The 23,637-nt window shown below is 43.5% G+C and overlaps 1 protein-coding gene across 3 annotated transcripts in view; it reads right to left on the reverse strand.

Moving 5' to 3' along the window:
• Window positions 1-6,071: 6,071 nt before the first annotated feature.
• Window positions 6,072-23,637, reverse strand: part of LOC129840603 (proto-oncogene tyrosine-protein kinase Src-like) — a 41,295-nt gene continuing 23,729 nt past the window's right edge. For all 3 annotated transcript variants that reach the window (XM_055908604.1, XM_055908614.1, XM_055908598.1), the window contains 7 exons: window positions 21,459-21,608; window positions 20,836-20,991; window positions 19,972-20,151; window positions 19,555-19,631; window positions 19,165-19,318; window positions 7,803-7,934; window positions 6,072-7,408 (listed from right to left, as the gene is read on the reverse strand). In XM_055908604.1, coding sequence (XP_055764579.1) covers window positions 7,200-7,408; window positions 7,803-7,934; window positions 19,165-19,318; window positions 19,555-19,631; window positions 19,972-20,151; window positions 20,836-20,991; window positions 21,459-21,608 — 1,058 coding nt within the window. In that variant the 3' untranslated portion in view covers window positions 6,072-7,199. The remainder of the gene's footprint in view (window positions 7,409-7,802; window positions 7,935-19,164; window positions 19,319-19,554; window positions 19,632-19,971; window positions 20,152-20,835; window positions 20,992-21,458; window positions 21,609-23,637) is intronic.

The following is a 23,637-nucleotide window of genomic DNA, read 5'->3' on the forward strand; positions in this document are numbered from 1 at the left end:
GAACTCCGCATGTGTGGTCCCCACCATGAAGCATGGAGGAGGAGGTGTGATGGTGCTTTGCTGGTGACACGGTCTGTGATTTACTTATAATTCAAGGCACACTTAACCAGCATGGCTACCACAGCATTGAGCAGCGATACGGCATCCCACCTGGAACTATCATTTGTTTTTCAACAGGACAATGACCCAAAACACACCCCCAGGCTGTGTAAGGGCTAGTTGACCAAGGAGTAGAGTGATGATGCTGCATCAGATGACCTGACCTCCACAATCACCCCACCTCAACCCAATTGAGATGGTTTGGGATGAGTTGGACCGTAGAGTGAAGGAAAATGTGGGAACTCCTTCAAGATTGTTGGAAAAGCATTATTCACGAAACTGGTTGAGAGAATGCCAAGAGTGTGCAAAGCTGTCATCAAGGCAAAGAACTTTGAAGAATCTAAAATATATTTAGATTTGTTTAACACTTTTTTTTGGTTACTACATGATTCCGTATGTTTTATTTCATAGTTGTGATGCCTTCACTATTATTTTACAATGTAGAAAATAGTAAAAACAAAGCAAAACCCTTGAATGAGTAGGTGTGTCCAAACTTTTGACTGGTACTGTATATATGGCTTTCATTGGCACACAATGCAGTTGGCTTTCAGGCCCACTGCAATCAGTTAAACTGGACAATGCAATCAGTAGCCATTTCACATAAGACCAATGCAACCTTGACTCTGAGACGTTCCAACTAGTATGATATGTTACCTTTCGTATGGTACGTATTCATTTGTGGCTTTCCATCATTAATTTCGTATGTTACGAATTGCAATTCACATGATATGTTACTAATTGCAATTCGTACAATATATACTTTATATGTTACAAAATTTCAAAACATATTTTAAGTTTTCCAATTTGTTGTTGCTAATGTTAGCTTGGCCAGGGTTAAGGTCAGTGAAAGTGAAAGCTAAAATGCTAAGTAGTTGCAAAGTAGCTGAAAAGTAGTAAGTAGTTGCAAAGTTGGTAATTAGCTGAATTGCTCTAATTATCTGTGATGAGATTTGAACACAACCTTTGGGTTGCTAGACTTTCGTGTTATACACCCATCCACCACAACAAATACCCTACCTTCTGTGTTATATAACTATACAAAACATATCATAGTAATTTGATTGTTCCAGATTTACATTTACTATATTACGTCTCATCTATGAGACCAGGTTGACCAATTCAGTTTCTTCTTTTGAGGTCCTTTGGTTGTGTCTTTTAGCAGTAGAGGTTTAGGATTGTGAAATTTTGGTAACGTCTCCAAAAGTCACAGGTTTTCCAGAATCCCCGGTTTCAATATTCCCAAAATCAGGAGATAATAAATCAGGAAATCTGGAATCCTTTAACCAGGATTTCTGGAAAACCTGGGAATTTTGGGAAAGTGACCGGAATTCTGCAAAGTTAAGCTCCCCTCTCTTTCTAGTTATAGACCTTTCTCCATCGAGCCGTCTAAATAACACTTTTCAACAGTGTCTCCCAAGAATGTGTCGCCCAAGTCACACAACATTCCAGTTAAATCATGTACATGTTGGAAAACACCAAAAGCTACTCACTGCAAACCAGATGTTTCATGAAAACACAAGGGATTGGATTCAAGCAAAGGAAAGAAAGAAATGACACAAACTGGCACAAAATACAGAGCAAAGTTATTATAGTAAACTAAAACACACAAACTATTTAGTAAACAGATAAAATAATTAACAAACTCGTTTGAAAAACAAGCTATACTGAAACTATTATATTTGACTCCAAAACAAACTCAAATAAAATCTATAATGATTGTTGTTTAATTTTAGTTTTTTGGGGGGCAAAAAGTAAATGGGGTTTTCAAGCTTCTGAAAATGGCAGGTCACATTGAGATTTAAATGATCAGTGTTGCCATTGATGATAAAAGGTTTTCTTTATGTCGAAATAAACATGTATCTAAACCCCATATCACACACTGACAAACTATACAATTATAATATTATGTGTGTACACATTGTACAATCAATTAGTGAGAGCCTCAAATATAACATACAGTGGTTCCAAAATTATTGGCACCTTTGATAATGAGCAAAAATTTGAATGTATGCCCCCTTCAAGAAGTTGAAGTGATATTAGTTTATATCCTTCCTTTATATCCTTGCCAATGGACTGCCCTCTTCAATTGACATGACAATAAAGCTCTTTGGCCACACATACCAGAGGTGGGTTTGGCGTCAAAATTAGAATGCAGGAGCAGAAAAGAACCCCATACCTACTGTAAAACATGGTGGAGGATTTTTGATATTACGGGACTATTTTGCCTCCACTGGCCCTGGAGCCTTTGTTAAAGGGATATTTCAAAATTTTGGCAATGAGGCCCTTTATCTACTTCCATTTTTATGTCTCTCCCAGACAAAAAAATGGTAGCCACGAGACAATAACCCCATGCGGCAGGTAGCGGTTAAGAGCATTGGCCCAGTAACCGAAAGGTCGTTGGTTCGAATCCCTGAGCCGACTAGGTGAAAGGCACTTAACCCTAATTATTCCTGTAAGTCACATTGGACAAGAGCATCTGCTAAATGACTAAAATGTATATGTAAAGTCTCCAGACATGAAATCCATTGAAAACCTGTGTTTTGAATTGAAGAGGGCATTAAATAGAATTCTGTATGGAGGAATGGTGTAAGATCAAATGGTCTAAGATCCCTCCTTATCTGTTCTCCAACTCATAAAACATTTTAGAAAAAGGCTCAGAGGCATTATCGTTGCAAGGTGGGGCATTGAAATGTATTGAAAATGGGTGTCAATCATTTTGACCCCTACCTTTTTAAAGATTTTTGGTTATTACTTGTTAAACTAAATCTTTCTCTGAGCAATTGTATAAGTATAAATACAGTATCCCTTTTGTTGTTGTTGCATACAATAAAGCTCAGTATTTGAATTATTTATTTAATGCAGTCATTTTTTCTCATCAACTTCAAGGGTGTTAACAATTTCAGGCCCCACTGTAAATCACTACAAATTGGTTCCTGTTTCAGTCATGTCTTTGGTGACGTTCGCTTGGATCAAACAAAAACACTCTAGTGATTGGTTAATAATATAGCCGCCCACAATGCAGGTGATGGCTGCAGGATGAAACTTGCACTAGACTGCAGTCAGAACTTCATGACCTTTGATCACATGATTTTTGTAAAGTTCATGAAGTCGAGATGTAGTAACATTCGTATGCCCAGAATTGAACACACCTTGAAAGGCGGTGACCAACGATAGTCACCAACTTGACAAAAATTATCTGCGCGAACGTACCCATTGAGATGAGCAAGATGCAATACTTTGCTTTCACACAGTCACACAGAGTATCTGCGCATGTGCACAGGTGCGCTTCACACTGCTACATGGTAGCTACTGGACCAAAACAGCTGAGAAGTTTAGCCTCAAGCTTCAATGCTCCATGTTTTTGCAGAAATTGGCCATGGTTGGGTAGGTTGTTTTCTAAATGTAATCCTTACAGTTACTAAACTCAGCAAAAAAAGAAACGTCCTCTCACTGTCAACTGTGTTTATTTTCAGCAAACTTAACGTGTAAATATTTGTATGAACATAACAAGATTCAACATCAGACTGAACAAGGTCCACAGACATGTGACTAACAGAAATATAATAATGTGCCCCTGACCAAGGGGGTCAAATTCAAAAGTAACAGTCAGTATCTGGTGTGGCCACCAGCTGCATTAAGTACTGCAGTGCATCTCCTACTCATGGACTGCACCAGATTTGCCAGTTCTTGCTGTGAGATGTTACCCAACTCTTCCACCAAGGCACCTGCAAGTTCCCGGACATTTCTGGGGGGAATGGTCCTAGCCCTCACCCTCCAATCCAACAGGTCCCAGACGTGCTCAATAGGATTGAGATCCGACCGAGCTCTTCGCTGGCCATGGCAGAACACACATCAGTCATACTGCTTGTTCTGTGCGTGGTGGCATTGTCATGCTGGAGTGTCATGTCAGGATGAGCCTGCAGGAAGGGTACTACATGAGGGAGGAGGATGTCTTCCCTGTAACGCACAGCGTTGAGATTGCCTGCAATGACAACAAGCTCAGTCCGACGATGCTGTGACACACCGCCCTAGACCATGACGGACCCTTCACCTCCAAATCGATCCCACTCCAGAGTACAGGCCTCGGTGTAACGCTCATTCCGTCGACGATAAACGCTAATCCGACCAACACCTCTGGTGAGACAAAACCGCGACTCGTCAGTGAAGAGCACTTTTTGCCAGTTCTGTCTGGTCCAGCAACGGTGGGTTTGTGCTCATAGGCGACGTTGTTGCCGGTGATGTCTGGTGAGGACCTGCCTTACAACAGGCCTACAAGCCCTCAGTCCAGCCTCTCTCAGCCTATTGCGGAAAGTCTGAGCACTGATGGAGAGATTGTGTGTTCCTGGTGTAACTCGGGCAGTGGTTGTTGCCATCCTCTACCTGTCCCGCAGGTGTGATGTTCGGTGTTGTTACACGTGGTCTGCCACGGCGAGGACGATCATCTGTCCGCCCTGTCTCCCTGTAGCACTGTCTTAGGCATCTCACAGTACGGACATTGCAATTTATTGCCCTGGCCACATCTGCAGTCCTCATGCCTCCTTGCAGCATGCCTAAGGCACGTTCACATAGATGAGCAGGGACCCTGGGCATCTTTCTTTTGGTGTTTTTCAGAGTCAGTAGAAAGGTTTCTTTCGTGTCCAAAGTTCTCATAACTGTGACCTTAATTGCCTACCGTCTGTCAGCTGTTAGTGTCTTAACGACCGTTCCACAGGTACATGTTCATTAATTGTTTATTGAACAAGCATGGGAAACAGTGTTTAAACCCTTTGCAATGAAGATTTGTGAAGTTATTTGGATTTGTACTAATTATCTTTGAAAGACGGGGTCCTGAAAAAGGGACACTTATTTTTTTGCTGAATTTAGTTACCTGTCCAAAATTATAAATCAGTAACGTAACTTTTGGATTACCCCAAACTCAGTAATGTACTCTGATTACTTTAAGAGCCATTAGAAGAAAACTAAAGGGATCCACCAAATGCGTTTGGTGTGTCATCATAGTGGACTCTGGCTTGTGGTCAGACTCAGTCAGATGGAACAAACTTAAACCTGCGGCTTTTTTCAATGCTGAATTGAATGACAATGTGTATTTTTTCACAAACATCCTTTCTGAATTTAAAAGTATTCCAAGAAGTAATCATCTAGTTTTTCAAAAGTAGCTAATCTGATTACAAAAATTTTGCTGGTAATGTAACTGATTAGTTCATTTTTTGTAATCAGATTACATAAACCCGTAACTGATAACATGTAATCAGTTACTCCCCAACCCTTAAATTGACCCACTACTGAGTCTACCTTCAAACCTAACCTATGACCATCACCTGAGCAGTACTGCGCTGGACTGGTTCCACATCCACCATAATGGCTGGAAGCGTGCTGGAAAGGACAATGTGATAAGAAAATATCCAAAGCCAGCACAGTACAGTTAGAAGCAGTACAGTTTGGGTCAGCACAATAGTGTGAAAAGTGTTTAAATTCACCACCCGTCATTCTGCCTATGAAAGATTGTAGTAGTTGAAGGATTGCCTATAAAGGATTGTTGTAATATTAAGATTTGTAAGGGATTAAGACATGCAAAGAATGTAGTGCCAGATTTGGTTCACAAAGATTCAACTAATTGTGCATGAATGCTATCCTTCATATCCGATTGGCTCAAAGCTTTACTTAAATGTTCATGTTTTTATCAGAAATGTATTGTTCATTCCCATAAACCCCCTAAATAGGAATGCATTTAAGAATTTAAGTTTTGGGTCCAAATGATTGTACAACTGAGCCCCAATAATCTCAGGGTGATTGCACCAAAACACAGGGCTGTGTTCAATAGGTACCAAACAGAATAAAACGGACTGAAACAGGCAGGGACAATGTGGCCATTTTTTACTAGAGTGAGTCTGTATTAACGCGGAGTATCCTTGACGTCACTTCTATGGGTATAATATAAAGCTGTCTTCCAAATGGTTTCGCGTGAAACTGTCTGAGGGCTTTACAATTTACAGTTTTATTGACATGGACACAGGAAGAAAGTAGCATCCGTAAAAACAACAAAAAAGAAGACAAACAAAGGAAAACCTTTAAAAAACATTTGTTTTGGAGACACCTGATGACCTGGAGTAAGCAGCACTTGAGAATACTGGAGAGATATAGAGAGGAGGAAATGGGAAGAGAGAGAGAGATAGATAAACAACGAGATAGAGGGACAGACAGAGCGAAACACACACAGAGAGGCTGAGTCCTAAATGGCACCGTATTCCCTACTAGTGTACCAGAGCCCTAGTGTACTACTTTTGACGAGGGTCTATAGGGCTCTGATCAAGAGTAGTGCACTGTATAAGGAATAGGGTGCCATTTGGCTCACACAAGAGAGAGGGACAATAGACAGATGGCACCTACAGTATGCCACGTTGGCAGTGCTCTGCAAAAAGAGGAGGTGAAGAGGTCAGATGCTGTGGCGCTATGGCTGCATCTAGATTCTCCAAACTCACAGATTTCAACAACGGGGGAGACTTCCTCTAGTCTAGCCAATGCTTGACAGGTAGTGCACACTCTGGGAGAAGTGTGAAGGAATCCGGACAGAGCCTTTGAGAAGAAGGGTACTAGGACAGAGAGGGAGGGTCAAAACAATGGCCATCTCATTATCCTCCGTCCTCCCTTTGGATTCTCCGCGGTGAAGTTTCCCCTAGCTACAGATTTAGGATGAGCTTCCTCTCCCCCAATCCTAACCTTAACTATTAGTGGAGAAAATGCTAAATTAAGGGGCAAATGCACTCTTCTCCTTAGGACACTACAGCTGCTCAACACCTTTCCCCCACATATCTGGGATCAGCACCTTTCACTCAAACACTACGACTGTCCCCACAAAAACTGTCTCGGGATCAGTTATTACCAACGCTTCCCACTTCCCCCAAAAGCTCCATGTTAGAAGCCACTCATAACCAAAGATCTAGGATCAGCTCATCCTCTCTCCCCAATCCTAAACCATCCTTAACCATTGTCCATTACAGGGAGGAAATAATGCAAAACCGTCCCTTGATCAGTGTTTAAAGTGAGCAGGGGTGGGCAAGTCCACCCATGTGGTCCCGTGGTGGGACCGATGTCCCTGAGACCTATAGGTTCTCCCCAGGCTGGTACTGGGGCTCGGTGGAGGTAAAGTAATCTTCCAGGAAGCCCTGGAGGTACTCGAAGGTGGGCCTCTCCTCTGCATCCTTCCTCCAGCAGGTGAGCATGAGCTCGTGCATTGAGCTCGGGCACTCGCCGGGACAGGGCATCCGGTATCCGCGCTCCACCTGCTCCAGCACCTCCCGGTTCACCATGCCTGAAGGGAGGGGTTGGGGGGGGGAAGAGGGGAGACCGCATTTGTCTATCAAGATTTTCTGAATTGTTTTAAAGAGCCATTTGTACAACTTTTCTATGGCATATTCTGAATCTGCCACTTGCCAATTTTGGGGGGGAATTATAGCTAAAAACAATATATTTTCAATGCAAACCCCTCCTTTATGAATACTATAATAAACACACAGAACATACAAACCCTGCCCTTTCCGTTCACTTCTCAGTGCAATTGTATGTAAAGGCTAATCTTGGGCTATTGTTTAGTCAAAGTCTATGGAACCCTGAAGAAGGCATTGTGTGTCGAAATATTGGTGTTTTATACCTATAGAGTGTGGGACTACATTTAGAATTGTTTCATAAAGGAAAGTAAATGGTACCTGGATATGGTACTCTGCCTTTGGTGGCGAGTTCAGTGAGCAGGACACCAAATGACCAAACATCTGATTTGATGGTGAAGCGGCCGTAGAGGGCAGCCTCTGGCGCCGTCCACTTAATGGGGAACTTGGCTCCTGGGGAAACAAAAATGTGGATTGATGACTCATGGTCTTTTATCAAATGTACCTTTGACTACGGTAGCCAAAATGTCAGTGCTTTTAACTCGAATAAATCCATAAAAGTACTTTTTCCTAAAACAAGGCTAGAGTTAAGCCTCTACAGTCTGCTGAAATAGAAAACGTGACTTACTTTTGTCGTTGTATTTTGCTCATTTCCAGTTGTCTGGATGCGATATACATTTTTCCTTTCACTGCATGTTATTTAGCCCCTTCATTACAATCACTGAAGTCACAGAGTGAGTCGTCAAGAGACCAGTTGGAATGAAAAACAGGTTCAACAGGGCCCTCCAAAACCAGGTTTAGTATTTTAATGTTTCAGGCAAGTCAATTAATAACACATTCTTATTTACAATGACGGCCTACCAAGAGGAAAAAGGCCTCCTGTGGGGACAGGGGCTGGTATTAAAAATAACAAAACAAACTTTAGGACAAGAGACACCACAACACTACATAAAGTGAGACCGAAGACAACATGGCCGCAACACAACATGACAGCAGCACAAACATGGTACAAACACTGTTAGGCACATACAATAGCATGAAGTGCAAAAATGTAGACAACAATCGATCACTCGAAGCAACCACAAGTGTCAGTTAGATGGAGATAAAACTGTGCAGTTTGAGTGTTATTTGCAGCTCGTTCCAGTCACTAGCTGCAGCAAACTGAAAAGAGGAGCAACCCAGGGATGTGTGTTTTACAATGACAGCCTACACCGGCCAAACCTTAACAAGGACGACACTGGGCCAATTGTGCACCGCCCTATGGGACTCCCGATCACGGCCAGTTGTGATACAGCCTGGGATCAGGGTTAGTTTGGCAGCCAGGGTGAAAGACAAGCGATTACAATAGATAAAGGAAATAAAGTCTAGATTTAAACTTAGCCTGCAGCTTGTGTTTTGGAGGTGTTCAGAACAAGGTTAAGGGCAGAGAAAGCTTGCTGGACACTAACAAAGCTTTTTTGTAGAGTGTTTAACACAAAATCCGGGGTGGGGCGAGCAGAGTATAAGACTATCATCTGCATATAAATGGATGAGAGAGCTTCCTACTGCCTGAGTTATGTTGTTGATGTAAATTGCGAAGAGCGTGGGGCTTAAAATCGAGTCTTAGGGTACTCCCTTGCTGACAGGTAGTGGCTGAGACAGCAGATGTTCTGACTTTACACATTGGACTCTGAGATAGGTAGTTAGCAAACCAGGCCGAAGTCCCCTCAGAGACACCAATACTCCTTAGCCGACCCACAAGAATGGAATGGTCTACCGTATCAAAAGATTTGCCCAAGTCAATAAAAACAGCAGCACAACATTGCTTAGAGTCAAGTGCAGTGGTGAAATAATGTAGGACCTTTAAGGTTGCAGTGACAAATCCATAACCTGAGTGGAAAGCAGATTGCATACCAGAGAGAATACTATAGACATCAAGAAAGCCAGTCAGTTGATTATTGACACGTTTTTCAAAACTTGATTAACAGGGCAAGATAGAAATTGGCCTATAACAGTTAGGATCAGCTTGATCTCCCCCTTTAAATAAAGGATGCACCGTGGCTGCCTTCCAAGCACTGGGAAACTCCCCTGAGTGGAGAGACAGGTTAAAAAGGAACATTGTCGTGAACCATGGGATGGATGTAACTCTCACGCCCGCAGAGCTACAACAGGTTCTGGGATGGAGAGAGCAGGAGTCCAAGAAGATGGAGAGTCAACAGGACGGGAAGAGGAACAGGAGGGAGAGAGCTGAGAGACATCGCAGCCAGCAGAGGAAGGAGGAGGCAGGCAGCCCCCAGTCTGTCCAAAACATCGTCACCGAAGATAGAGGCAGCATTTTTGCTTTATCTACAGAGCCTTTTTCTAGAACATCTCTCTCTTTTTGGGGCATTTTTTACTTTAGCTTTAATTGCTGTTTTTAGCTGTTGGGAAAGGAGCCTCTGCTTTTAACCCACAGGGAAAGGACCATATAATTTGTATTTTCCTTTAGGAAGAACAGGATTGGGTTTCCTCAAGGTTGGGAGCTAGGATATCCATAGGATAAGAAGACTCTCTGTAAAGGGCTTTGCTTGAAAAAACACATGCGGTGTGTTTCCTCTTGAAAGGCCACTGACCGAAATAGACCGGAGAGTTTCCTCCCTTTGTTACCGGTGTGGGCCCATGCTTGGGGTGTGTATGAGAAATGTCTTAGGACGTTAGTCTGAGGCATGACACGATGATTATACCTTGTTCGTCTCGTGGGACACTAGGTCCCATTACAGTGCATAACTCCAGGTCCACGGGTGAAGGGTTTGTGACGCGCACCCGTGGGTGTAAAACTAAGGTATTTATTAAATGATAAGGTGTTGAGAGGAGAAAGCATACTCACCACTCCATTTCCCCTGGTCTTATAGCCTTAGGAGAGCCTGACAAACTACGGGTCGCCCTACCTCAGAACTGGACGCCCCACTGAGTGGTTTTTAATTTAAAAAAAGGTTTCTCCCACTCCAGCTGTGACTGGTATCAGCGGGTTGCTGGGATCGGAACTGGGCTGGAAGGGCAACAGCCGTAGGTATTAGGCCTGAAGCAGGGGTAACCTAGGCTAGATCATTAATCTCAAGGGAGAGGCGTGAGTCAGGCAAGACAACATGCAGAGTTTCATTGTTTCAAGTTCTTTCTCGACAATGCAACAATGCAACAATAATAAAAGATCAGAATACGAACGAAGTAAATGGCTCAGTAGAAAAGAATAAACATGTTAGTATAATACAGGAAGGCACAATTTATAGTACAATATTTACACATTTATCAGAGAAAGGGGGGATTGGCGGGTGTTTTAAATTGAGCAGTATTAGTAATAGTAAATAAGCAATTGTGATGTGTGTGTAACTTGAATGTATTTGTGTGTGTGTGCGTGAGTGTGTGTGTGGCAAGTAAGTCCAGGTGGTCATTCCAGTTCAAGTGTTCAGTAGTGTTGGAGCCAGTTAATTTTGTCATTATTTTTCATTTATCAAAATATTTGTTTATTTGATGATATTGCTCATTTAGAACATCATATTTAATTTCTATATACAGGTATGGTGTATGCATTATTTGGTTATGTGGTCTCTTATTATGGTCCTATGATTTGAATTAAAAATAGGTCAACTCCGCCCTCTAGCCTCAATTAGTTGGCGGTACAGGTGGGCCCGCCCAGATGGCCATATACTGGTATAAGAGACGTTTGGGAAACCGGGTTGGCATACATTTTTTATCTTGATCTTTTTCCATTTACCTGGAATATTGGAACCTTTGTTTGCCATTGGTCCACATGACAGTATCTGCTGTATCAAAAAAGTCAGACGCATCCACCTCAACGTCAAGGGCATCCAGTGCTAGAATGAAAGCACAGGCTGAGCACACTGCTCTGAAAGCTGCAGTTTTGGAAAACAAACATGCCCTTTATATGGAAGAAACACAACAGGGCAAAAAAAGGAATTGGTGGAAATGGATGCTGAAGCTGGCTGCAGCTCAGCTTGATTGTGGAGATTGGTGATTGTGGCTCAGGAGATGATTGTGGACTACAGGAAAAGGAGGACCGAGCAGGCCTCCATTCTCATCGACGGAGCTGTAAGTGGAGCAGGTTGAGAGCTTCAAGTTCCTTGGTGTCCACATGAACAACACACTAGAATGGTCCAAACACACCAAGACAGTCGTGAAGAGGGCACGACAAAGCCTATTCCCCCTCAGGAAACTAAAATGATTTGGCATGGGTCCTGAGATCCTCAAAAGGTTTTACAGCTGCAACATCAAGAGCACCCTGACTGGTTGCATCACTGCCTGGTGCGGCAATTACTCGGCCTCTGACCGCAAGGCACTACAGAGGGTAGTGCGTACGGCCCAGTACATCACTGGGACTAAGCTGCTTGCCATCCAGGACCTCTACACCCGGCGGTGTCAGAGGAAGGCCCTAAAAATTGTCAAAGACCCCAGCCACCCCAGTCATAGACTGTTCTCTCTACTACTGCATGGCAAACGCTACCGGAGTGCCAAGTCTAGGACAAAAAGGCTTCTCAAAAGCTTTTACCCCCAAGCCGTAAGACTCCTGAACAGGTAATCAAATGTCTACCCGGACTATTTGCATTGTGTGCCCCCCCAACCCCTCTTTTTACGCTGCTGCTACTCTCTGTTTATCATATATGCATACTCACTTTAACTATACATTCATGTACATACTACCTCATTTGGGCTAACCAACCAGTGCTCCCCCACATTGGCTAACCTGGCTATCTGCATTGTGTCCCAACACCCACCACCCGCCAACCCCTCTTTTACGCTACTCTATGTTCATCATATATGCATAGTCACTTTAACCATATCTACATGTACATACTACCTCAATCAGCCTGACTAACCAGTGTCTGTATGTAGCCTCGCTACTTTTATAGCCTCGCTACTGTATATAGCATGTCTTTTTACTGTTGTTTTATTTCTTTATTTACCTATTGTTCACCTAATACCTTTTTTGCACTATTGGTTAGAGCCTGTAAGTAAGCATTTCACTGTAAAGTCTACTACACCTGTTGTATTCGGCGCACGTGACAAATAAACTTTTAAAAAATATATATTTTTATTTAAATTTTATCCCATTTTCTCCCCAATTTTCGTGGTATCCAATCGCTAGTAATTACTACCTTGTCTCATCGCTACAACTCCCGTACAGGCACGGGAGAGACGAAGGTCGAAAGCCATGCGTCCTCCGAAGCACAACCCAACCATCCGTACTGCTTCTTAACACAGCGCGCCTCCAACCCGGAAGCCAGCCGCACCAATGTGTCGGAGGAAACACCGTGTACCTGGCCCCCCTTGGTTGGCGCGCACTGCGCCCGGCCCGCCACAGGAGTCGCTGGAGCGCGATGAGACAAGGATATCCCTACCGGCCAAACCCTCCCTACCCCGGACGACGCTATGCCAATTGTGCGTCGCCCCACGGACCTCCCGGTCGCGGCCGGCTGCGACAGAGCCTGGGCGCGAACCCAGAGACTCTGGTGGCTGCGCCACCCGGGTGGCCGACAAATAAACTTTGATTTGATGCATCCGCTACCAAAATGTAAGTTTTAAAATACTGTGAAAAATCCTCTGTTGCACAAATAAGGAGTTAAGTGGGTTAACAGGGAGACCGACAAGCAGAGGTGTGGACTCGAGTCACATGACTTGGACTCTAGTCACAAATATGAGTCACAAATATGATGACTTGCAACTCGACTTTGACTTTAACACCAATGACTTGTGACTTGACTTGGACGTGAGCCTTATGACTCGACCTGACTTGATACCCTCCCCAAGCCCAAATATAAAACATTATGCTATTAAAAAAGGTGTGCAGTGCATCAACTCTTCATTTAACGGATTAAAGTTTGAATCAGACAGCAGCCAATCAAATTGTGCCAGCAGAGAAACATTTGCGATTGGCAGTGCAGAGGAACGTCGGCAGGTGAATTCAGATTGAGCAACTGGAAAGATGATACCCAAAATGATCATTTTCGGATATGCAGACTACGCTGAAGTCAACAAAAAATGTATTGCAACTTGCAAAACGTGTGGGAAGAAAATTGCAGATGGAGGCGCAACAACTTCCAACTTTGTTCGACATTTGAAGCTGCACAAAGAACGGTAAGTCGTGGCTAATTTAGCCGACAGCTATATATAACTTTGCTAGTATAGCATGTAGGCTAACATAACGTTAAATCAATGAGCCTTCACACAGTCAGCCAGGAACGTGATCATTGCACCCAAGATTGAGACCAGGCAAGATTGTGCTACTGCCCCGCTCAATTTTTTATTTTATATGCTTACAGATTTGAACAATACCAGATGAACAAAAGTGTCACAAGTGAACCACAACAGTCTCCAATCTCACAGTTCATGGAGACTCGTGTAGGGCAGTACAGCATGAATCATCCACAGCAGAAAGCGATCAACAATACAATACTGTCCGACCTGGTTTTCGATTGCAACTTGCCTCTGTCTATTGTGGAAAACAAGAGTTTGTCACTTCCTGTCAGTGGTTGACAGTAAGTACAACCCAGTGTGTAAGTACAGCCCAGTGTGTAAGTACAGCTCAGTGTGTCGCAGAACATAGACATCAAAAGTAGAGAACCACGCTACAGAGACCACGCTACAGAGAACCAGCAACACAGACCATGTTTGACATTTGTTCCGACCGAACGATGAGGGGGTTCCTTGGTGTCACTGTGCACTGCATGGAGAAAGATGGAGAAAGGATACAGCTCAAGTCCAATCCTCTTGGCCTGTGACCGCTTCAAACGCCCACACACGGCCGAAAGACTCTGAACAATTTGAGGCCATATGTGGTGAGTACAGCATTAAAGATAAATTGGACTATATCATCAGTGATAATGCTACCAACATGAGAAAAGCATTCACCGTGTGCTTCCCCATTGAACAAGAAGATGAAGTACATGACGAAGATCACCTTGATGACCCAGAGCTCTGGAATGACCTAACCCAGGAAGACCAGCAAACAGTGGATGCTGCTATTGCAAAAAAACAGCGCTTGCAGTGTTTTGCCCACACTCTCCAGCTGGTGGTGGGAGACGGCTTGAAAGAAACAAAAGTGATGACTCCCCTTTCAAAGTGATCAATAATCAGCTCACTGCTACATACAAGCACAACAGTCAAAGAGGTGTTTGAGGCATCCCTGCTGCTGTCATAAAGGCTGGGCACAAGGAGTTGTTGTTCACAGTATGGGAGTGGAATAAGTTGAAGGAGTTGGTGGACATCCTGAAGCCATTTGGAGAAGCAACAGATATGACACAGGGGGAGTAGATAGTCCCAATCAGTTATGTTGTTCCCTCGGTTCTGTCCCTGAATCACCACCCGGAGCAGTGGATACCTCAAGTCCATTTCCTGAGCGGCCTGGTCAGAAGTCTCCAGGCATCCCTGAACAAAAGATTTATTGGAATCTTCATCAATGTGAAAATGGCCAGGACACAAGATGGAATCACTGCCCCCTTTTTAGATCCAGTCTACCTCAATGCAGCTGCCTTGGATCCGGATTTTTCTCTGATGTGGGTGGAGCACCATGTGCTGGTCAAGGAGGAGGTCAAGGAGGAGGTGGCACAAAGAGTTAAAGGTAAATATTATTGAGTTTAATGTAACGTTTTCTCATTTAATCCAATTGACTGCAACAATAATACTTTTTCAGTTTAACATACTGCATCACCAATACCCTAATACCGGCCTTTTTGTTTCTGCTATGCTTTTACATGTTTTGCCAGAACTGATTCTGCAAGAAGCTACAGGGACTGAGCAAGCTGTGCCTCTTGTTGATGAGGAAGAGCGAGAGGACCATAGTCTTGTTCTGAGCAATGAACAGGAAGGCTCTTCCTTCACTGTCCCGAGTGGCCATCAGGGTCTTGGCAGTGCCTGCCTCCAGTGCTCCGGTGGAGCGTGTCTTCAGCCATGGAGGCATCATACTGCGGCCTCATCATGCACAAATGACTGACAGACTTTCATCGAATTTGGTCTTTTGCAAATGCAATGCATTATAGGGCCCGGAGATAAGAGAAAATAAATGAAACTGTTTATGCATTACACACACACACACACACACACACACACACACACACACACACACACACACACACACACACACACACACACACACACACACACACACACACACACACACACACACACACACACACACACACACACACACACACACACACACAGTCTCCATGTTCAGGTATTATCTCCCATCTTTGGGATCTGTATTGTTTTCTCAGACATTCAGGCCAGTGTTCAAATTGTAGGCCTACTTGAAGTTCAGTATCAGTTGTTTTGATGTACCTTTTAATAAATGATTGTAACTTTATGGCAGGATTGTTTTAGGTGTCTAGAGTATATCTGGAGAGAGAGAGAGCACTACAATACTTGGTTTTTGTTGTCATATTGATGGGTCTTTCTCATGGCTACCCATGTATTTCTCTAACGCGTTTTTAAAAATGTATAGCGTAGTACAGTTAGTGTTCTGTTAGCTGGCTTGCTCTCTAACTAACATTATGTGTATGCTCTCCACTTTCTGGAGGATTGAGTTTTGAAATCAGTGGGATTCGAGTATGATAGCTAATGAGATGGAGAAAAGACCTGTCTCCGGATTAAATCTTCAAACTAAGGGCAACCATGGCCCTTCAACACCACTTCCAGCAGCATCTGGTCTCCCATCCAAAGACTGACCAGGGACAACCCTGCTTAGCTTCAGAAGCAAGCAAGCAGTGGGATACATTTTTCCAAAGAAAACTTTTGAAAGAATGTATAAAGACATTTTTATAATATGGTACTTAGGCTCCATTTATGGTTATGGTAATTGCTTTGCATAGAGCAGTTAGCAATTGTGGGTTGTTGGGTTGGAGCCAGTTTTCATATTTCCTTGGTTATGCAAATATTTGTTTATTCAAATAAAATTATATTTGTCACATGTGCCGAATACAATGCGTACTTACAAGCCCTTAACCAACAGTGCAGTTCAAGAAAGAGAAAATATTTACTAAATAAACTAAAGTAAAAAATATATAAAAAAGTGACAATAAAATAACAATAATGAGGCTATATATAGGTGGTACCAGTACCGAGTGAATGTGCGGGCATACAGGTTAGTCAAAGTAATTTGTACATGTAGGTAGGGGTAAAGTGACTATGCATAGATAATAAACAGAGAGTAGCAGCAGTGTAAAAACAAAGGAGGAGGGGGGGGTGTCAATGCAAATAGTCCAGGTGGCCATTTTATTAATTGTTCAGCAGTCTTATGGCTTGGGGGTCGAAGCTGTTAACGAGCCTTTTGGACCTAGACTTGGTGCTCCGGTACCGCTTGCCGTGTGGTAGCAGTGAGAACAGTCTATGACTTAAGTCACTGGAGACAATTTTAGATGACATTTGGAATTTCATATTTGATTTCTATATACAGGTATGGTGTATGCATTATTTGGTTATGAGATCTATTAATATGGACCTATGATTTGAAATAGAAATAGGTAAATTATGCCCTCTAGTCTCCATTAGTTGGTGGTACGGGTGGGCCTGCCCAGATAGCCATCTATTGGGTATAAGAGACAGGAAGTATATGTATTTGTATTTATTATGGATCCCCAGTAGCTGCTGCCAAGGCAACAGCTACTCTTCCTGGGGTCCAGCAAAATTAAGGCAGTTACAATACATTCACAGGCTGTATGCCCTCAGGCCCCTACTCCACCACTACCACATATATACAGTACAAAATCCATGTGTACATGTGTGTATAGTGCGTATGCTATCGTGTGTGTGTGTATGCATGTGTCTGTGCAATCCATGTGTACGTGTGTGTATAGTGCGTAAGCTATCGTGTGTGTGTATGCATGTGTCTGTGGCTATGTTTGTGTTGATACACAGTCCCCGCTGTTCCATATTGGGTTTATTTGATCTGTTTTTTAAATACAATTTTACTGCTTGCATGAGTTACTTGATGTGAAATAGAGTTCCATGTAGTCATGGCTCTATTTGGTACTGTGCGCCTTCCGTAGTCTGTCCTGGACTTGGGGACTGTGTGACATGTCTTGTGGGGTATGAATGGGCGTCCGAGCTGTGCGCATGAGTAGTTCAAACAGACAGCTTGGTGCATTCAACATGTCAATACCTCTCATAAATACACGCAGTGATGAAGTCAATCTCTCCTCCACTTTGAGAGATTGACATGCATATTGAGAGATTGACATGAATATTATTAATATTAGCTCTCTGTGTACATCCAAGGGCCAGCCGTGCTGCCCTGTTCTGAACCAACTGCAATTTTCCTAAGTCCTTTTTTGTGGCACCTGACCACATGACTGAACAGTAGTCCAGGTGCGACAAAACTAGGGCCTGTAGGACCTGCCTTGTTATGGACATACTTCTCCCCATTTTAGCTATTAGTTGTATCAATATGTTTTGACCATGACAGTTTACAATCCAGGGTAACTCCAAGCAGTTTAGTCACCTCAACTTGCTCAACTTCCACATTATTTATTACAAGATTTAGTTGAGGTTTAGTGAATGATTTGTCCCAAATACAATGCGTTTAGTTTTAGAAATATGTAGGACTAACTTATTCCTTGCCACCCACTTTGAAACTAACTGCAGCTCTTTGTTAAGTGTTGCAGTCATTTCAGAAGGAAGGCCTACCAGGGGTGAAAAATGTTTGGGATACCGAGTTGGCATACATTTGAACCACATATGTTTTACCTTGACCTTTTTAGTTTACCTGGAATATTAGAACCTTTGTTTACCTTGCACTTATCATTATGGATTCTACAAATAAAATGTTTTTAAGTTTTATTCATGAAGTCATCGGTTTCATTTGAATTCTAGGGTTTCTAATTGGATTTTGGATGTGCGTCTCAATCTTGCAACTGCTTTTCCCACGGCTATTCGAAATCCGCTACAAGCAGTCTGACGGCTTGTAGATAGAAACTCCCTGAGCCTGTTGGTATAAGATCTCATTCTCCGATACCGTCTGCCTAAAAGTAAGGGAGTGAACAGCTCGTGGCTGGGGTGTGTGGGGTCCTTGATGATGCTGCAGGACTTCCTCTGGCACTGTTTCAAGTAGATGTCCCGGATGGGTGGGAACACGGCCCCAGTGATGTACTGGACCGTCTTCACCACCTGCTGGAGGACCTTGTATTCGTGGACGGAGCAATTTCCGTACCAGGCCGTGATGCAACCGGTCAGGACACTCTCGATGGAGCAGCGGTAGTATTAGGAGAGTACCCGGGGGTGGCAAAACACATTTTTTCAGCTGCCTTAGGAAGTAGAAGCACTGTTGTGCCCTCTTGACAAGAGGGGTGGTGTTGTTGGTCCATGTCAAGTCCTTGGTGATGTGGACGCACAGGAACTTAAAACTGTAGTCTCTACTGCAGTCCCGTTGATGTGCGATGTCTTTGCTTCCTGAAGACAACAATCAACTCCTTTGTTTTGCTGACGTTGAGGGAGAGGTTGTCCTGGCATCACAATGTCAGTTCACGTACCTAGAGATATTGGACCCGGACCAGAGCCTTACCCTGTCTGGCAGTGTAAACATTATCCTCTAAGAGGAGGGGAAGTTGGCCACTTTATACACAGAGACCAGTTGGAAGGAAAACCAGATTAAACACTTGTCCTCCAAAACCAGGTTTAGGACACACAACTACAGATTTGACCTGGACTGAAGCCTTACCCTGTCTGGCAGTGTACTCGTTGTCCTCTATGAGGCGGGCCAGGCCGAAGTCGGCCACTTTACACACCAGGTTGTCTCCTACGAGGATGTTGGCAGCCCTGAGGTCTCTGTGGACGTAGTTCATCCTCTCTACGTATGCCATCCCTGCTGCAACCTGGGAGAGTAGAGGGGAAATTAGATGAAATGAGAGAAAGAGAGTTAGAGGATGAGAATGGGTAGAGGGAAAAAGGATAAAAAGTGAGAGGAAGAATAGATACAGCAGAAAGAGGGACCATCAGGGGATAAGGTGAAGAAAGGAGGGGAACAAAAGAAGATGGCAAAATAACTTAAATTGCCTTAAATAATATAATTACATGAAAGGTATAATCAACATTGCACTGAATGTCCCACCTGAGATGCCATATCCACTAGCTGGGGTAGACGTAGCAGCTTGCCCGTGTCACCTTTGAGGAAGTCCAACAGGCTACCTGTGGGAGCAACAGCGTTATCAGCATACTGAGAGAGAGAAGGCAGGAGGGAGGGAACACAAGAACATGATGTGTGTGAGCATGCACATGCCAGCTTGAACCATAGTCCATTGTAGTCAGTGATGATGATGATGAAGAGTGCTTGTGCCTCATGTACTAAGTGATTATGATGATTATGATTACGTGGCACCCTATTCCCTACTTACGTGATAATGTATGTGTTTGTAACAATAGTGGTAGCCACATCTGTTCTACAACTCATCCCCAGAAGCAACATTATTTTTGGAAACGATGGACAGCCATACTGATAATAATGATGATGTGTGTGGTCTACAGTTACCTTGGGTCATGTACTCAGTGACGATGTAGATGGGTTCCTCAGACACCACAGCGTAGAGCTGCACCAGTTTCTCGTGTCTCAGCTTCTTCATGACCTGCGCCTCCTGGAGGAAGGCCTCTGGGGACATGGTGCCCGTCTTCAGAGTCTTGATGGCCACCCGCGTTGTACCGTTCCACTTCCCTGTGGAAACACAGAAGCTATAGGTCAGAGACCCGAGCCAACGTAGCTAAAGGAGTACATTATTTCTCTCGGCGACCCAGACGACCCATGGTACAGGCGCACGTTTCTGCCACAAGCAACCACACAGTTCTTATATGAAGTTATAGGTGAAATACATGAAATTGGAATGATTTTTTTTTTAAACAAATCTGTATGATGGGCTTAAAACAGCCCTTCAAAAGGTACTCAGAAAGCAGATTTTTTCATTTGAGGAAAGAGCATTAATGTAAGAGCCACATAGAATTTAAAAGCACAAGAAAGACAAGATTTTTTTTGATGGAAAAACTGTGTGTTACTCTAGTGAAAGGAGGATAAACTGCACTGATTCCAGCAAAAAAAAATGTGTATCTGAAGACTGAGCTGCCTCATGCTAGCCAGCTGGAAAACAACGACATAGGACACATTTTCAATGTATTGGTATTTAGCCATCCGTCCTAGGCCTTCGGACCGCATTGCCGGATCAAGCATAAATCGACTTTTATGCAGTGTCCAGCCTTGCTGTAGCGTGCCAAGGCAAGATAGGATTAGAATGTCTTTTTCTCTCCAAGCGTGTTCTCTGCATTCTATAATATCAATCCTTTTTGGTGGATTAAATGCAGATACAAATATATCTGTAAAAGGCTAATGTGTGCACGCGCATCTTACCCATCCAGACCTCTCCAAAACATCCCTGGCCCAGTTTGAGGTCGAGGTGGAGCGATTCCCGTGGGATTTCCCAGGCATCGCGGGCCAGGCCCTGGGTCTGAGGCTTCAGCACGGGACACACCTCCGTCAGACAGTGGCACAGCCCGTCTGCGTGCTCTGGGGTTAGGTAGGGAGAGATAGAAAGAGGCATACTGTTACCACCTAGACATTTAGCACTGTCCACCCTTGTTAGCACTATCCAGATTAGACAGTAGAAGCAGAGTTGTCTGCGAGACATTTCTGATAATTGTCAGATGTGCCAATCTGTTTGATATTCTTATTGAGTTATTGAGCAATGTCTGTGTAGCCTCTATTCTGTTTCACTTTGAGGCATGATCAATATGCTTGACAAAGACACTGCATACCATGTAAGAAAAAGTAGATAGAATGTACTATTCACTTTACACTAGTTGGAAAACAGAATGACAATTGCCCCCATCATGACCTTGACATGCATATTATAGTACATGGACAAATAAATACAAAAACACTCACTTCAAGTTTGATGTTACTCTCTGTATAATAGGAATTTTTGTAAGTAAGTAGCAAAGGCGTTACAAATGTGATTATAATGTGTTACTTACTGCGATAGTGGAAGACCAGCTGCTGCAGACTGCTGAACTGGGTGCGCGAGGTGATATAGAAACCGCCGCTGTCTAGCTTGCGTATCTTGTAGTGTTTGACGTTGAGACCTTTAGTGTTGTCATAGTCCAACACGGACAGGCAATAGGCTCCTGTTCATAAAAACAGAATTAGAAAATAATTACAAAGTGTGTGTGTGTGTATATGTGTGTGTGTGTGTGTAACGAGAGATGGGTCAAAACAAATTTAATTAAATTGAATTCAAACGACATTGTCCCAGCAGAGAAATTCATTGCACAGCCATGAGTACATAATAGAACAACATAATAGAACAAAATTGATCTCCAGAATTTGGAACGGCTGATGCTAAAAACAACTTGTACACTACAACCAGTACAGAGGGTAAGCCTCAATAGCACTGTGCCACTCCCTATGCCTTTATAAATCACTAAAACACATCAACAGTCAGTACTCACAGCTGTACCACTACCAATAGAATCCATGGTGAATATCAATCACTGGTGGGTGCATACGAAGAGCAAATTCTGATTACGCACTTCCCATACACTTCAGTTGTGAGACACTTGCATGTTATAATATAAAATAGTCATCAGACACTTTTATCCGAAGCCACTTACAGAACTTTAAGAGTGACATATACACTCAGTGGCCAGTTTTGTATTTGTTATGGATCCCCATTAGCTCTTCCTGGGATCAAGTTTATTAGTTACAACCATCTACTACCGGGTTGGACCCTCCTTTGCCCCTAGAAAAACCTGACTTTTTTGGGGCATGGAAATATTGCTCAATTGGTATCAAGGGACCTAATGTGTGCCAGGTGTCACGAATCCCGCTTCCTGAGTCTGTTTTTTCCTGTGTTCTGTCCTGGAGTGTTTTTTCCGGTGTCCTGGAACGCACCCTGTCTGGTTGCCGGGCGACGTAGCTAGATGGAAGATCTCTGAGTACCTGCACCTGTATCCCATCAGCTATCTGCACACCTGGTCCTCATCATCACCCCTCCACTTCATAAGCACTGACCTGACATCCATTCCCTGGCGGATCGTTAGCCATGAACAGTATGTTGTGCCAGTGTATCAGCCTCCAGTTTGATAGAGTTTGTTTTGTTGTTTTGTACGTCTTGCTTGCCTTGAACTCACCTCCGTTTTTTTTCTGTCTACAGTCATTCACCCGGAACACTCATCTCATCCCTACCTGGTCGTCGGTGACTTCAGTTACTTCATTGGATCTGCCTATTCAATCCCATCAACTCACCTCCGCTGCCCGCTCCGTCACTTGGATTTTTCTATCACTACATTCAAACTTGTAAATAAATACTCACCTTCGTCTTACTCTCCTTGTCCTGGTCTGCTTCTGGGTTCAACTTTAGAAAACCGTGACACCAGGAAGACATTCCCCACACCATCTCCACCAGCCTGTATCGTTGACACCAGGCAGGATGGGGCCATGGACTCACGCTGCTTACGCCAAATCCTTACTCTGCCATTAGAATGATGTCACAGGAAACGGGACACAGCAGACCAGGCAATGTTTTTCCACTGCTCAATTGTCCAGTGTTGGTGATCGCGTGCCCACTGGAGCTGCTTCTTTATGTTTTTAGTTGATAGAGTGGAACCCGGTGTGGTCGTCTGCTGCAATAGCCCATTCGTAACAAGGACCAACGAGTTGTGCGTTCCGAGATGCCGTTCTGCACACCACTGTTGTACTGCACCGTTATTTGCCTGTTTGTGGCCCACCTGTTAACTTGCACAATTCATGCCATTCTCCTTCATCCTCAGGACTACAGCTGACTGGATGTTTTTTGTAACCATTCTCGGTAAATCATAGACACTGTTGTGCGTGAAAAGTCCAAGAGGCCAGCCGTTCCCGATCTCAAGCCAATTGATATGGTTTGGGATGAGTTGGACCGCAGAGTGAAGGAAAAGCAGCCAACAAGTGCTCAGCATATGTGGGAACTCCTTCAAGACCGTTGGAAAAGCATTATTCATGAAACTGACTGAGAGAATGCCATGAGTGTGCAAAGCTGTCATCAAGGCAAAGGGTGCCTACTTTGAAGAATCTAAAATATATTTAGATTTGTTTAACACTTTTTTGGTTACTACATTATTCCATATGTGTTATTTCATAGTTTTGATGTCTTCACTACTATTCTACAATGTAGAA

The sequence above is a fragment of the Salvelinus fontinalis genome, chromosome 3 (genome assembly GCF_029448725.1).
Source record: "Salvelinus fontinalis isolate EN_2023a chromosome 3, ASM2944872v1, whole genome shotgun sequence".
NCBI lineage: Eukaryota > Metazoa > Chordata > Actinopteri > Salmoniformes > Salmonidae > Salvelinus > Salvelinus fontinalis.